This window comes from Barbus barbus (assembly GCF_936440315.1).
Source record: "Barbus barbus genome assembly, chromosome: 39".
NCBI classification, from domain to species: Eukaryota; Metazoa; Chordata; class Actinopteri; order Cypriniformes; family Cyprinidae; genus Barbus; species Barbus barbus.
In genome coordinates, this window is record NC_136717.1 from 21959978 (window position 1) to 21977737 (window position 17760).

The 17760-nt window shown below is 39.5% G+C and overlaps 1 protein-coding gene across 1 annotated transcript in view; it reads left to right on the forward strand.

The window, feature by feature from the left end:
* Positions 1-17760, forward strand: part of LOC306858421 (serine/threonine-protein kinase WNK1-like) — a 77354-nt gene that overhangs the window by 30113 nt on the left and 29481 nt on the right. Inside the window, exons 3-7 of the mRNA XM_079398966.1 lie at positions 6977-7149; positions 9582-9802; positions 11342-11499; positions 16107-16195; positions 17471-17690. Of these exons, the coding sequence (XP_079255092.1) occupies positions 6977-7149; positions 9582-9802; positions 11342-11499; positions 16107-16195; positions 17471-17690 (861 nt within the window). The remainder of the gene's footprint in view (positions 1-6976; positions 7150-9581; positions 9803-11341; positions 11500-16106; positions 16196-17470; positions 17691-17760) is intronic.

Genomic DNA, 17760 nt, shown 5'->3' on the forward strand with positions numbered 1-17760 from the left:
GAATAAAACTTCATAAAAACCTGCTGCTTTTTTCTCTCCACTTTAGCCCCCGATGCCTTTGAGTCTAAGTAGACCACAGCTACTGAAAGAGCTTACAAACGACTGAGACAAGAAACGCTAGATGCCATCTGTTAAGATGTAAACATGCCGACGCTAATCATGACTCACGGCCGCTAGAGGAGTTCCTTAGCGCGTATTTCCCTCAATATCCGGGGCATTTAGAATCCTTGTGGGGAAAAGTCGATGGTACCGCATTTGGTTTAAACCTATACTTATATCCATTGCCACCTGTAAGCTCCTTCAGTAGCTGTGGTCATCATATCAGTATTTTATTTTCTGTTATTTGAGTTGTCTATTTCGAGGTGTGTTGTGGTAAAAATAGCATCAGTTAGCGCTAGTAGCTCACCGAGTGCAACCATTTTACGTCATCAGAATAATGGCGCCTCCCATAGTTCAAAATATGTATAAAACGATGTGATTTCTTTTAAAATAACATAAATCTTTGATGGGTTTTCTGCTACATATTTCAGTAAAAGACATCATTTACGTTATATTAAGCCATTCCAGGGATCCCTTTAAACTAAAATTAGGGAAGGCGCATAACAATCCTAAATGCTTATGTTTGGTTAATGAGAAGGCATGAGCTGCGTCAGTTGGGAAATTTGAACCGATGACCCGAACTTCATGTGACCGGAGTGAGAGATCCAGTAAACATTATCATCTCATAAACAAATGGCCAACATCTTACAAGCAGGGTCACTCTCTTTTTTTGAATAAGGGAGGTGGAAAAAAAATTATATTTGCAACACAAACGTTTGTATTATTAGATATTTTCCTTTTTTAGCTGCAACACACAGAACTGATAAGCTACTTCTAAATATAATGTTGAAACTTCAATTTTCTGTAAAGCTGCTTTGCAACAATTTGTATTGTGAAAAGCGCTATACAAATAAAGAGTTGAATTGAATAGAACTGCGATTTCTGCTTTAATGGCTTATGATGTGTCTTTCAACCTGCAGACAGAAAACAGGGCATGCACTGATTCGGACCGTTTAGATGTCAAATGAAAGTCTTATGATGTTTACAATGGTTTGCAACAGCGAGAGTGCAGCAGTCATTGGCTGAGCCTGTGTAACTATGGGGATTTTTTTAACTTATGAACAGTCGTCCGTTTGGCTCCGAAAACACCCAGAAGGCTCCATGTTGAACCGCTGCCCTTTTTCCACTTTATCAAGGCAACATGCAAAACAAAGACGGTGCATATGTGCCTGGTGGATGTGGTTCATACTTGTTTTGATGTATTAAACTCTTGTCATGGCCATTACTAAGTGCTGCTGGGAAATAGAGCACAGGCTTTCAGGCAGTCATGTGACTGAGTCTGTCCATCAGCCGGGTTGCTCATACAGTTATCAAGCACATCACAGCAGCTAAGCTGATTATTCCTTCACTCAGTCCATGCACAATTAATGGATTCAGATTTGTAACCTCTTTGAGAGTATATAGTTTTCGTTTCCTCTCATCTGACTTTCTTAGTGTATTTTGGGAATAGATTCGGTTTGGTATTTTATATCCACTGTCTACTAGATGCCCAGTGCACTACGGTCGAGCAGGGGAGGGGTGGTGGATGCTATTTTTAGAATCACTGTTTGACTGGCGCCCGTGTTTGTGAAATATGAATCCTGGAGAAGATCAGAGGGAATGAGGTCCCCCTGGAGGACAGAATCTTTGTCTTTCCATTAACTCAGACTAAGTGCTCTGCATGCCCACAATCACTACAGGAAGTACACCGGTGAATAATGAAGCTTCGCGACTCAGTGATTGCTAGAGTGATTGCTAGAGTAAGGCCACAAAAATACACTATGCAAGTATGCAATACGTCACGACTTTAATGCAGATGCTTGGCCAACATATGCATGTACACATACATACTTAACATGAATTCTTGCATTACTGCGGTGGTAAGAAAACCCAAAGGGAAGTGTTAGATTTCAAACTACATGCCATTAAATTTGCTGACTGTTTAAATAACTTGCTCGCTGAGAATCGTTAAACCAGGGGTCTTCTACCTGTTTCAAGCCACTGAGCCCTTGGTTGGAGAAACTGAGCTTGGATCTTGTTACATATTTTAAAGAATGCCTCATAATAACATATGCATAGCATCAAAGCTGTGAAAATAGTCATTACTGATGAACGGACATGTTTAACTCCATACTTACTTGAAGTTGTATTGTATTGAAACTGAGCTTTAATCTACTACCCAGAGTATGTTTTGTTCTTTAATGTTCACAGTACCACTTTTTTTACCACCTTAAACTTTCGCAGATCAATGCCAAAGCACACACTTGTTCACTTTGCAGTGCATCTGGCCCAACTGCCAAACAAGAGGCCCAAAACAAGGTTCTGCAGTTTGGATCCCATTATTGTGGAAAAGTACTGTCACAGATATGGATTTGTGTTCTTAGAAACCAGGGCCCGGGGCCAGTTTTTTTCCCCCCTTCATTCATTTTTTGGCATGAGATTGGACAGATGTGACATATTACAGTGCAAGTGTAACCGAGGATCTGGTCTTCACTCCACGATGGTGTTAGCATACTCTGAATAAGGATCAACTATTTTATATGAACATGAGAAATGAATGGGCTGCATATGAAAAGCAGCTCTGTTTGTTCTGTAAACTGTTTGGAAAGTTCCCCTGCTGAAGTGAACTTTAGCATGGACTGTCAGGCCGTGTTTTAAAAGATGTGTTCATGGCCTGATGCGAATCATTAGATCTGTAGCCTGGCAGACACAGAACTCAGCAGCTGTCTGCTCTCGGAGGACTAACACTTCCTCCTATGGCAGAGAAAATTAGCTTATGGAGGGCTGTATGTTTTGCCAGAACCCTGTAGCCGGTTACAACAAACCACTTCTGTTAAGAAAATCATCATAATAGCCCTACAGTTATAACTCCAACTTTTCTTAACTCAAGTAGTTTGTTCCAGGTGGACTGCAAATTCATTCTGCATAGATATGAAGTATTCTGTCAAAAAAGTTCTTGTAATACATTTGTTGTCTACCTAGCATAATTTAGTTAGTTTTAAGCGAGTTGGCCATGTCACTTTGACAGATTGTGTTATACTTTTTTATCATGCTCTCAAACTAAAAAAGGTGGTGGTGAAACAGTTTTCATTTGGAAATTGCTAGTAAATGTATATAACAAAGAAATTGCATATTAAATATTTATTTGTATTTAATTTTTTGTAAAATATATTCCAGTAATCTTTGTTGTATAAAATACTTTTTCATAATGTGGTGTCTGCCTGTAAAATATTTATTTATAGTCATTTCTTCATGTTTTTTATTGTATTTTTTTAATTAATATTTAATTAAAATTTCTTTATTTAAATAGACTTATTTGACTAATTAAAACCTTAATGTATTTTTAGGTATTTATTAATTCATTATAAATAAATGAAAATTCTATTATTATTATTCTATTAACTATTATTATTTTCTGTCTGTATTTATATTCTTCCCTTTTATTTAAATAGACTTATTTACCTAATTAAATACATTAATGTGACTTTGATATCACAAGAACTTTTCTGATATCAATGCTAAGCGCTTGTGTTATTCTTTTCTCGCTATATGAAAATGACAGCATTTGATTGAACGGTACACCATGAATGAACTCCACTAGTTTCTAAAGTAGGGAATTGCAGAAGACCAGATACTTTATATTTATGTCAAAATGGCAGAAAGCATTTGAATTATCTGTAAATAGTTAGAAATTTGGTAAACGACAGAATTTGTTTGGTTCACGCAACCTCTGTTTGGACTTGAGCATCGCCTGACCCGTTGCGCACATGGTAACCATCCCAGAGTTCAGGAGCCTCTAGTTTTATCTGTAACTGTTGAGGTTCACCATTTACTGAAGCCAGCTCTTATCTCTGAGCTTTGATCTACCGTTCGTTCCATTCCCCACTGGCATTGCCTACGAGAATGCTATGCAACCCGCTAGCATGAGTCATGCCAATACGTTTTATTTGCCTTTTTACAAATGCAAATCTCAGGGTTTATTCAAGTGCGCTGTTATTCAGAGGCCGCTCTCACAGCTGCCTCATTCTCAGCCTGCTTCACAGATTTGATCCACTGATTGAAATGATGTTCGGTTTGCTCTTACTACATATTTAGTCTAGCTCTGTGATGTGGTCGATGCTGCTTTGATCCAGTTCCCGCCACATCTACGAGTGTCTTATTGTATCTTATTGTGCACCCACACAATTTCTGCAAAATGCTATCAGGTGAGAGTCTCCCATCTGCATTGATGCCGCTCGGCGGGCCAAACACCATCTGTCCCATTACTCTGTAGAAATAGCACTGCAGTAAAAACGACTCAGCCTTTTGAGCAAAACAGAGCAGCTCTGTGTTAATTCAATTTCAGGTGTTGGCAACATATCCATTATCATTATTGTATTAGCATTTGGCTTATTTTCTCAGAAAAGAGCAGTGGTGAGTTTTATAGAAAGGCTCGCTGCTGTATCTTGTTACTGCGGTATTTTTTGACTTGTTTACAGACAGGAGGGCACCACAGCTGCGTTTATATCTCCATGCCAGGCCAGAGGTGTAGACCAAAAGATATTTTATGTGCGACAGTAGAGTAAACAGCTGATTGTTCACTGAACTGCACAAGCTCACGTGACTGGCTAAGCAGAACTAGAGATAAAAGCTGATCTGTTTGCCTGTGAGTTAGTTAATAGATAAGAAGGGCACATATGCGGTCTCTTTTACACCCACACACCTTACCTTCAAAAGTTTAAAAGTGTTTTTGAACCAAATTAATGCTTATTTTGACAAAGGCAGAATTTACTCAATAGAGAGTCAGAAACGTTACTAATTATTCAAACTGCTCTTTAATAATTCAGTGTTTTACCTTTTGAAGCCCTATTTTCAGCTGTTGAGAATTCTGTATCTGTCTGCTAAGAAATAATATCTGTAAACACGGGTATCTTGGGTATTTTAAATATATTTCTCTCTCTCTCTCTCTCTCTCTCTCTCTCTCGCTTTACAGTAGTTGCCTCCACTTGCAAGGGTTTCCTTGTCTAATTTGTCTGTTTTATGTAGTTTAACCTACAATGTGTTGTCTGTTAAAGCTGTGTTTACTCCTGTAACCAAACCCTCAATTATTTGCATCACATGATTTAGAAGAGCACAAGCACCTGTGTTTTTATTTTGAGAAGCGGAGTGCTAAAAGTGACGCTTGCGGTTTGCCAATACAAGCTTGCATGATGTGCCAAAGTTAAACGCAACACTTGTTTATCCTTCCTGTGTCTTATCAGCGAGAGAGAGAGAGAGAGAGAGAGAGTGAGAGTGAAGAATTTCCATTTAAGTCGCAATCAATGAGGTCTTTTCGCCCCAGACCTGAAGAGAGACTAGCAGAGCTGCAACCCCCAGAATGCTGCAGAAGACCTCTTCCTTTGTCCTGCGTTATCAGCCATTGATTAGATTATCTACAGATGCAGTGAGATGGGAAATAAGAAGGCCTCTGTTTGCAGAGAGGAGACTCAGAGCACTGCCTTCCTTTAAAGTTTGGCCTCAAAATGTGGTCCAGGGACCCAAAATCAAACTGTACGCGAGTACATGAATGCTTCCAATCTCAATTTTGCACCAAAAGGGACGCCATAGTGGGCATTAACGTGAACTGTCTACTTCTACAGTTGCAAGTTAGAGCAAGTTAGTTAAACTGTCAGCATATTCATACCCAACTACCTGAATACCATCACAGTATGCAAGTGTACACAACAGGAGTACATGTTTGCATTTTCTCATTCTCCATCACGTTTTTTTTTCTGCTCTCATTGCACTGAACCCTAGTCAATAGTGTTTACACTTTCATTCCCCCATCTAAGGCTGAATCCCTTTTGTTTCTCTCTCTCCCTCTACTGTCCTTTGGGATTAGTGGTACTTAATGGGTTGCAGATGCCTGCTGCTAGTACGGTTGTTAGTGCATTTGCGAAATGAATGACTGTCTGCATTAATGTGGAGAAAGAATGCCACCATCAGCATTCTGGAATGGCAGCACATCAATGACACCGAATAGACTGGTTGCAGATAGCCGGAGAATCTATAGGTGTCCTCACTGAACTCTTACATATAGCTTTTATAAGATGCACGTTGCAATTTTCTCACCAGGTATGCTGGGCAAGTCTTTCGCAGAATGGAACTAGTGCTCACGTAATACATATGATTTAAGCGCTGTGGTTGTGTGAAAGTAGGCCACAGAAAAGTGGCCCTTTTTTCCACAAAGTGCCATTGGATTAATTAATCACTGGCAGTTGCTGGAGCAGTCATAATAATGATTAATGATCAGGCTTGCGCACACTGTTTAAACTGCTGATAAGAGCTCAGCTTGACCGGAAAGGAACTTTGACGTCAACACTTGGATACCCACATGCGCAGGGAGGTGCGTTCCATCCAAAATCCCTGACACTGTTGTGGCTGGGCAGGTCAGGCTACCCTGGATAGAATATCAGAGAGGTTTTGTGGGTAGATTAGAGAGTCAAGGGAGATGTAGTGTCCAGTCACGTCAAACCAGTTGCACAGAGCTTTTGTAGTTTCTTTATCTTATAGGTACGTTTTGTGTGTGGTCCGTACAGGGATTAAGCACAGGATAAGAGGACCACTTTGTGTTTAAACTGGTTGAGTCTTGTCCCCTCCTGTGCTTTATGCTTTGTCTATAGAGGCTCTTTTGGAGGTCTGGCAGGAATCTGGGGTCAGGTTACGTTATTTAAGGTTGAGTGGACCCCCTCTAGTTCCCCCGTGAGCTATAGTGGTTTAACATAAAGCCATGGCATTTGATTTAAAGTACATCTTTACACTCTCCGCTCAGTGAGAAATGATTAACATACAATAAATGGTTGTTAAGTATGGTTTCCATCACATTTAAGTAAAACAAGTAGCTAAAAGGTTTATATGTCTTCTGTTCTTGTCCTTGCAGGATCGGAAGCTGTCGAGATCAGAGCGCCAGCGCTTCAAGGAAGAGGCCGGCATGTTGAAAGGCCTGCAGCACCCAAACATCGTGCGTTTTTATGATTCATGGGAGTTGCCCTCCAAAGGCCGCAAGTGTATTGTGCTGGTGACGGAGCTCATGACATCAGGAACCCTAAAAACGTGAGTTAAAAGCGTCTGGTCCACTTCTATATTATATTGTGTGTCCAACATAATGTTGCTTAATGAATGGTCAAATGCAAAATTCTGCAAAAGTGTGTCATTTATTTTGTTAGGATTGTGGTGTTATGTAAATGATTGTTAACACTTACATAAAGTGTGTTACCCAGGTTTTTCATTCTGTCACGTTTTTTTTTCCAATTCACAGCGTCTGCTGCAGTTAATACTGTATTGTGGTACAGCATTCAAATGCAACAACAGGATGGCCTTTCAAACATGCTTTTCAACAGCCTCATGTCCATCGCCATTAGCGGACCGTCCACAGAGGCTGTGATTATCTGTTACAAAACACAATCACAATAGAGCGATTGAGTTAGAACTGTTACCAGAGTGATCGCAGGGGAAGAGTGGCATGTCACCTTCATGTGAGACAGGCATTGTGGGTACTGAACAGATGCTGGAGGCTGTAGCGAACCACAAACTGGACCAGCAGCCCCATCCTGTGGATGTATGGGCTCCGACACAAACAGTCATATACACCCACTTAAATACTAGTACCTGACTATTATACCATTCTTGCTTTTCCCACCTTTCAAATCAGTTCATAGAAATGTAGCATAGAGACTATAGTCACCAGAGTAACTGGTGACTCATGCACAAGAAGACGTCACCAAGAAAATCAATAAATGCTGCAGGCATATTGAACTGGGTTGGCCCTTTAACATAGGAACAGATTAAACATTTTGATTGTAATCATTTGTTATGGGTTTCCAGGACACATAAAAAGGAGTCCAACAAAGATCCGTCATCCTCAGACCCTTAGTCACACACAATTAGCTATCTGTCACAGCTCACAACAACAGGAACGCCACTATTGCTGCCAGGAGGAGACATGGGGAGATGAGCGAAAAAGGAAAAATGAGAAACAATGTCAGGCTTGCTTTGTATTAATCAGCCCTGGCATCCCGGCAATGTGTGGCGTTCTGCATGGCTGCTCCTCCACCGCAAAGATAAACAGTGATCAAGAGGTCAGGTAGAAACGGAGCGTCCTACAGACATGCCCATGCCTAAACTAATCTTTGTTCTCATTTCTGTCTGGGTTGCCGAAGACATAACTGCTCAGGGGGTGGTTTGTCCCTCACCCTGTTCCTGTATGCTCACATAAAAGACCTTTTAAAGCTTTCTAGTCCAACATTTCGGACTGAAACATACTGTACATAAACAGATTATTCAGACTAGTGCTCTGTGACAGTAGTTGATCTGAAAGATAAATCTGACAATCAAAATTCATAACATTTTCTTGAATGTTTCAGGCCTTTGATGGTGTATATAGTTGAGGACGGAATGTTTTAAAGTAATTTATTGTTTCGAGAAGTGCGGAGAGAGTTTTTGGTGTAGCTGGAAAACAGCCTGTTGGGGCCCTCTGGGAGCCGCTGGGTGTGTTGAGTGATGAGACAGTTTTGAATCAGGCTTTGTTGCTTTCTCCAGTATCGCCTCGGGACTTACCCTTGGCTCCGTTCCCACCTGTCAGTCAGCCGCCACACTCCATCAAAGCCGCCCTGTACCACCACCCACCTCCTGCTATTGGGCGTAGCACTACTTATTGCTCGCTACAGTCTTACTAAGCAAACTAAAGAGATAATCCGTTTAAACAAAAATGCTCTTCTAATATCTCTTTTCGCGTTGCCTTGCAAAACCAGTTTCATCTGAACCGATGTTATTCAACCATTTTTCTTTTACTATGAGAAGAGGAAAAAGAAGAGGAAAGGATTCGATTTCTGAATCACAATTAGTTATCCATAAACCGATGTTTCTTCAGACAGTTATCTGATTCTTCTCAAGACAAACAGGTTGGAGCGGAAACGGTGTGTCAAATTAAAATAAAGTCGTGTCGCATAACAAAGGAGTCAGTTGTGCTACTGTATATGTTCTGTTTTGCTTGTGCCCGTCTACGCCTAGGGCATTATGGGATAAAGGGTACCAAGCTCCTCCTGTATTGGTGCCTGAACTGAGTAGATTGTTGTAATGAGGATTACAAGGCCAAATCCTGGCTATGGCCTGGCTCCAAGATTTGATTAGGCCAAGCTAATCTAACGAAAGTGCTGTACCGCCTTCTTCACACGCTGTTGTCCTCTCTATCTGGGACTCATAGAAGAGAATGCAACTGTCCATATGGATGCTTCAAATGCCCAGACCCATCATCATGTAATCATTTAATTCTCCCTGATCCTCATATGGACTGAAATGAGATCTTATTGAGCTTTTGAGTAGAGTTTTCTCAATTGATTTTCATTTCATTGGTTGAAATCCAAGACATGATTGTCAAACCTGGAAACTTGTATCATCTTACATTGATACGTCTGCTGTTTGTTTTTACTCTGTCAAGGTCTAGTGAAAAAGAACATAGTGATAATTCTCAACTCTTTGTTCCTCAGGTATCTGAAGCGTTTCAAGGTGATGAAGATAAAGGTGTTGCGGAGCTGGTGCCGGCAAATCTTGAAGGGCCTGCACTTCCTCCACACCAGGGCTCCTCCCATCATTCACCGGGACCTTAAGTGCGACAACATCTTCATTACCGGTCCTACTGGCTCCGTTAAGATCGGCGATCTAGGCTTGGCCACCCTCAAGCGCTCATCATTCGCTAAGAGTGTCATAGGTATGACCCAGAGCTAGAACTTTCTTGCTTTCCCCACCTCCCAAGTCAGTTCACCATGGCGTATACAATGCAAAATATGTATCATGTCACTGCTTGTCTTTTCTATGATAAGGTGAAATTGGGAAGGTGGGGCATTTGCTGTCAAGTTACGCACAGATATGTAAGGCATGCTGTAGCTCGGAGCTACACTCTTCACCTTAGACCACAGTTTTCCAGGCAGCCAAGGGTACACGTTTTAATTTGGGGAGGGGGACGGGGGAAAACCAGAGGAGAACGTCTTATAAACTGGGGGAACACCTTTAGATCCTGCTGTTTCCCACCTGAAACTAATTGGCCTGTAAATGCAACAGGTGAAAACACTCTAAGTTTCCATAAACTTTGGGGTATTTTGGGTAATATATGCCTTAAGAATAGCAACAAAGCGGCATGGTGGATAACGCTTTGTTAGTAAGTGTGCTATGGGAATTTTTCACATCATTATTAACAGAATAAACACTTTGGTTTGGAACCTGTGGTCTATAATTATTAAAGTCCTAGAAATTCTCGTGCTGCCAGTAATGTCTAACATCTTTTTCCAAAGGTTTTCCTGATTGCTTCATCAGTTTTTTCCCCCTCTTCCTTTTCAGATGGTTTAGATATTGTAATACATTTTTTTCTGGATCCCTTCTCTCTGTCTCATCTAAAAAATTTTGTTTTTTTGTTTTTTTTTCCTGGTTTTTGAGAATTTTTTCCTTTAAACTGTAGGGCTATAATCTCAGCTGGTCTCACTCCACTGTATGGGTTATTTAATGTCCTGCAGTTCATACAGTAAGTATTCTAAAAAATGGCGAGTAAGTGGTAAGTCAACAAAGCAACCTAATCCAAAAACGGAAATATTTCAAATATGAATCTATATGTTAGCTTGTTTTCCTGTGTGAGGCCTTTTAACACGCGCTAGTGCACGAGAGTCTTCGCTCACTAGCTATGGGCTTGCTCTGTGCTTTAACCTGCTTAACCTTCTCTCGTTACAGGCTAGTAGAAAGGTGAGTCGGTCATGTGTTTTCCATAACTGTGTTGTTGACATAGATCAAGTTCCATAGCTAGTCGCCCACCGCTGTCCGGTACGCCATTTAACGTGTTGGCGGCACGGCCGTGTTGTAAAGATAAACACTGTTTCGAAGCCCATCAATCAGCTCTAAAAGTAACCTGCACCAACGCATGTGCTTCTGGCTTAAATCAACTCCTGTTTGCGAGATGATGCTTGGCTGCTTTGTGCACTAGTCTAAAGTACTGCAGTAGAAAATCTAAAGGCCTTGCAGAGAAAAACTGGATTCTTTCACTGCTAAATAACTGAGGCTGGTTTTCCCCCTTCCTCTTTTTTTTATTTTTATTTTTCCTTTTCTCCATATCTTTTGCTCCCCCTCTTTCTCTCCTCTCAGGGCCACACGGAGCAACAGTGCAGTTGTCCTCCTCCTCCTCTCTCACTTCCTCTCCCTGGCCCTGCTGGGGTGAGTAGAGATCTCAGGCACTGAGAGTTCTGAATGGTTCTTTTGATTTAAGGTACCCCTGAGTTCATGGCGCCTGAGATGTACGAGGAAAAATACGACGAGTCGGTGGATGTGTACGCCTTCGGAATGTGCATGCTGGAGATGGCTACCTCTGAGTACCCGTACTCCGAGTGTCAGAACCCCGCTCAAATCTATCGCAGAGTCACCAGCGTGAGTACCCTCACACACCTCTGCTCGCTCTCTGTCGCTCATTCACTTTGGGCGCCGCCTCCTCTCTCCTTCTGCTATAATCTTTGCCAGCTCTGTCATTACACCCACACATTCCTCAGGATTCTACTTATGAAATAATTCAATAAAAGAAGCTTGTTATGCGCTCAGTGGAACCTGCCCACAGCTGGAGGCGTCACACTATGCATGAGATTATGTAAGCAACATACAACTGTGTCATTCAAATGAATGCTTTTGTGCGACGAGGAGTAGGCGGTATGACCAAAATCTTACATTTATGTAATATTAACAGTATATATATATCACAATATACATTAATGTTCAAAAGTTTGCTCACCAAGGCTGCGTTTATTTGATCAAAAATAAAATAAAAACTGTAATGTTGTGAAATATACATATAAATATATATTTTAACTAGTGCTGTCAAATGATTAATTGCAAAAACGATTAAAAAGTTTTTGTTTACATAATATATGCGTGTGTACTGTATATTTATTATGTATATATAGATACACTCACATACAGCATATATTTTGAAAATATTTACATGCATATACATTTATGTATTTATATTCTTATATTTTATATTATATATAAATATACTTAATATATAAACATAACATTTTTCTTAAATATATACATGCATGTGTTTGTATTTGTATATAATAAATATGCACAGCAGCACACACACACATGTAAACAAAAACTTTTATTTTGGACGCGATTAATCGCTTGACAGCACTAATTTTAACATTTAATGTATTCCTGTAATGGCAAAGCTGAATTTTCTGCATCACTCCAGTCTTCAGTGTCACATGATCCTTCAGAAATCATTCTAATATGCTGATTTGCTGCTCAAGAAACATTCCTTTATTATAATTGTTGAAATGGAATTTAATTGAATTAAATTATAATTATTTGTAACAGATCTCCTTTTTAACATTATAAATGTTTACTGTCAGTTTTGATAAATTTAATGCATCCTTGATGAATACAAGTATTCATTTCTTAAAAAAAATATTTTAATATTTATATGGTAATGCCTATTTTTGGATAAGCCAATGAATTTATTATTTTAGACGCAAAAGGTACATCATCTGAATTGTTTTTTTCTATTTACTTTTGTTTTGTTTTATTATGGAAATGAAGATACTTTACAATGGACAACTGAAAAAGTCTGGCATCAGTGCAAAACAAAAGACTCAAAACCGTACATTTTAATATTATAAAACTGATTGTTGTGACCCTAAATTCTGACTGGATGAGCCATGTTCAAAGTTATTGAAAAATTTTGACCAGTTTACTGGTTGTCATACAGCCCAACCTTATCCCAGATCCACCCAATAAGAAGTAATTGTCCAAAATTAAAACAGTTGGATGTCTGGATTTGTAAGGTTCTTTTTTCCTGCCAGTTGCAATAAAAAAAAAATTTGCTTTGATTAAATCAGCTTTACAGCCGTCACTGATATCAGCTTGTGGTGCGTCATGTGTTGACTTTCCATGAAGTCAGTCTCTGGCTCGAACAATTGCTCTCTCCGGCTTTAATGTAGTTTTGTGTTTGACTGACTTGGTCTCGTTTGAACTCAAAATATTCCGCAATCTTTTTTTTCAGTTTCTTTTGGATTTATTTATTTCAGATCTCTTTTAAGCCGTTGTGATGTAATCATCGTTGAAGGTGCTTGAAACTATCCATCTATTTATGAACATACAATGTTGTCATCAGAACAATCGAGGTGAATGTCCCTGAGAGTATGGCTATATATGAGTCCAAGACCATTGTTAGAAGGCTGGACAAGGCCAGTCATGTTGCTGCAGTTTATAAATTGAATCAGACTTTCCCTACATTGATGTCCTTTAATATCATTGGCAGAGAAGAGGAGGGGGAGGGGGGGGGGGGGGGTATAAGGAAGTCATGAGCTTTTTTATTCTCGTTCAGGTCAATAGGGTGATCATATGATGCTGGAGGTTGAAAACATGATCAGCAGAGGCAGAAAACAACTGGCAGAGGACTATGATAAGCCAATGAGGGGCTCACCAGTAGGGAGCAGTACTGATTCTTCATACTGAATCCTCTCCATTTGACTGAATGTTTTTGTAACTCTAGTCATTGAAAAAGTGATTGTAGAAGGCTCTAGAGTGCTTTTGTTGAGTTAACATTGTGGTACAGAAAAGGTTGTCTGTTTCTTTTCATCCTCACTCTTGAGTCAGGTGTAGAGGTGTTACCCTTTCCACCTGTTAGCTTTGGAAAGTGCAGAGCACATCCTAGATTTCACCAGTTCTATCCGCCTGTCTGGAAAACTGGCGTCCACCCTGCCCGATGGCTTTTTAATCTCATGAAATCCAATCGCACAGGCACAACAGTTCACTGAGAGAAGCAATTTAAGCTTTACGCAATCTGAAAGCATTTTAAGCTCATCGGACCCGAGGTTACCCTCACAGACAGATGTGGGACTTGTCCCATCTAGGCCTAGAGTAAATGCTTTCATTACGATGAAACGGTTTAGATTTGTTCTTTCTGTCGAAGCATCTGCAAACGCTGCCTGTAATCTCAAAGCAGTGAGCATGGAGTGGTTTCAGTCTGACCGTTTTACTGAAATGTTCATGGAATTAGAGCCACACAGGTTTGACTACAATGCAGATCTTCCCTTTTATTTTTATAGTGATTAAAGCAAAGGCTTTAGAGGTGGAGCTGAAATGAATAGCACTGGACAGAGTGTTCCCAGTTATTCACTGGAAAATTGGTTTGTCGACAACAATGGCATCAGATTTGTGGCGTAAAGTCATGTGAGTATTGGCTGTACATGTGCTCTTGCCAAGTATTACACTTCAGAATGTAACTTAACATTCACAATTTATGCTTACCAGATGATAAAACAGTCCAAAATAAGCCCTTGATCACATTTCGTACCAGCATGTTCACCAGAATATCATAGAAACTCGAGGTGAACATGAAAAAAAATTGTAAAGTCTAGTTTGGATATAATGTCCTAGTCGTTTGGCTGTATCTTCCAACCCTTGAAAGTAATTTCGAGATGCGGCATCGAAGGCGTTCAACCAGAAAATAGTATTCTTCAGCATGCTTATGCATCGTAACACTAATTCACCTGGGGAGCTGGACAAAGTAGAAGTTGAAGATTGCTTTTGTTCCTTTTCTGCATCCACCCCCAGCTGTTCCAGGAGACTTCCTCTCTCTCTTCTTTGTTAAATACAAAATGATTGCTTCTAATTTTCCGCCTTTGTTAACTGGTAGGAGAGCTGGGGAACAGCATGTATCTGGCTTTAGGGGACACATTCACAACATCCGTAACAAGCTTTTTAAATCACCTTGTTATCGGAATACTTCGCCGTTCTGCCTTAATTCTGTTAGATACTCTGTCATCCTTAACTTTGTTTGGCACTGGAATTTGAGGGGGGTTACAGACTTATATAAGGAGGTAATGCTGAGACGGGGGGAGTAATAGTTCAGACAGACCACTCTGTAAAGCAACACAGTGTTCCTGGATTTCACTTGTAAGTTTCTTGCACTCTTTTTGTCTTGGGTGGTTTTGACAGCTCTAGCTTTATGTAGGCTTTGTTAATGTTAAATGATTTTAAAGGAAAAGTTGCAGAAGATATTTGTTGAGTAAGACTGATTTGTAATATGTTGGTTTTATCTCGTGGTGGAATTTGTTTTCCAGTACTAAATCTGATGGCTGGTAATGAGATTGTGTTGCTAGAAATCCATTCTGATTTGTAGAGATGAAGTGAAATTTAATAAAATGAATTAAACATTTACCCCTGAGGTGACCAAAGTTTTGTCTGTATTTTAAAGAGTGAAGTAAATGATAAATTAACAATATTTATTAGTAAAATTACCTTTTTTTTATAGCAGAATTTGTACTAATACTCTCTGTAACCTCATCTTATATATTAAATTAGATATTAATTAAATTAGTTAGATATTAAATTGAATTATAATCTGTAAAGGAATTCTGTTTTAGTGTTTTATGTGTATCTTAATAAAAAAATGAATAGTTACTGTAAATAATTGGATAAATATGTCATCATTGTACTAAAGCCAAAATGAATCTTTAAAATATTTTTGGGAAATAATATTATCAATTTTCAAAAGATTATTCATAATTTTTTTTTTTCGGTTTTCTTCCTCCAAAAACTCCTGGCCTAATAGATGTAAGTGTTCCTGATGACTGAAAAGGTAACTTTGTTCAGTAAAATGAATTAATCTGTCAGATAAACTAAGCTATATCTGGAAAGTCACGGGTTTCACTATAATGCAAACCACATACCTTCAAAAAACACTTTTGTTATTAATGCTTACAATGGCAGACATTACTATTGCTCATACTTGCGGTTAGGAATCTGAATAAACTCTCAACCCTAAGTATTAAACTTTGGCTCGTCTTCTGCCATCTCAAATTGTGTGGTTTGTTGAGAAATTGATCACATGATTTTCACCTGGCAGGCACTAAAGCGCGTAAAGCATGCACCATATGTAGTCTTGTTGAGACCCTGTGGAGCTCTAAAGGGATTTCTTTCACAGCACAAAAGACATGTTGCTTTTAATGTTCTTTTGTGTTTTTACCCCACAGGGAGTTAAACCTGGCAGTTTCGACAAGGTAGCCATTCCAGAGGTGAAAGAGATCATCGAGGGATGTATTCGCCAAAACAAAGATGAAAGGTATGGCTGTCCCTAGTACCCACGCTGTGTTCACAGAATGCATTCATCTAGTCATACCTCAGTTCTCAGCGACGTGTGCCATGAGCCTGCCCTCAGATACACTGAACTTGTAAGTGTATATCGCAATCTTTAGGCGTATGGTCCTCCATGTGGAATGTGAATAGTAGCAGTAGATAAGTGGTTTTACCACACGCTGTTTTGGAAAAATTCCAGCAGCAAGCCACTCTGTGAAATGGATCTGTGATCACGCCAAGCCAGCGAAGAGTGCGCTGTGTCCTCACGCCACAGAAAAAACATTAGCCTTGACCAGACTGTCTTCTGTTCAAGTCCAACTACCTAAATGTCCAAGCCAAAAAATCTTGATTTCATATTTTGCATGCATATTGAATTTTAGCTATAATATGTTTTTTAATGATCTTGATCACCATCTGAAGTATTTTTCCTAATAATTTGTGGAAAGTCATAAAGCTGATGTTCTGTTTTGCTTCAGTGCATAACATTTTTTTATGGAAAATCACAAACTGCGTGTCGAGTGTAAGGTGAGATGACGTCTGATGTTCCGCTGATAAAGCATTGGAAAAGCTGATGACTACTATATCCAGCTAATCAACAGACCCCACTTGAGATTTTTTTTTTGTTTTGTTTTTTTCCTGAGGTCTGACTTGGTAAAAAGATTGTGCAGTCTTATCTTTTACCCTTATATCCATCATTCCATGCAGGTGTCATGGATCAGCTCTTTTTAAATGTGTTGTAATTGGTCAAAACTGAACGTACATCCTGTGTTTAATTTGTTAATATATGCACATTTTATTTGGAGTTCATGTTAAACATTGATAGATTTTCTCTTATGTCTCCTCTTGTTGGGTTGTGAATTAAGAATGAGTTTGTTCCATGGAATCAGGATAGAATGTTGGATAGAATATTTATCGCTACACAACCAGGGATGAAGTTTTTTTTTCCATGACATTCATGCGACTTCACCACAGAATGGCACCAAGTTATCAAACTTCATGTCTGGAGAGTTCTTAAACCCAATGAACATCAATTTGTTCATGAGACACTCAAATTCAAGTCAGGTCTTGAATCATTCAGTGACTCTTTTATTAATTAATTCTGGACAGCCCCAATGTTCCACCTTGTGCTTCCAAATTAGATAACAAATGTGGCTTGGTTGATCTTTGTCAGCCATGTGCTTCTAAATGTATTTTATTGATCGGCTATCCTTATTTAACTCCTTTGCCTTGTTTACTTATCATTTTGGCTCTTACTTAACAGATATGCCATCAAGGACCTTGTGAACCATGCCTTCTTCCAGGAGGAGACTGGGGTGCGGGTGGAGTTGGCTGAGGAGGACGATGGGGAGATGATCGCCATCAAGCTCTGGTTGCGCATTGAAGATGTCAAGAAATTGAAAGGCAAATACAAAGACAACGAAGCCATCGAGTTTTCCTTCGACCTCCATCGGGACGTGCCAGAAGATGTGGCTCAAGAAATGGTGGGTTTATCAACGATTCTCTGAATCAGGTATAGCACATATAGATGGTAACATATGCTATGTTTAAATA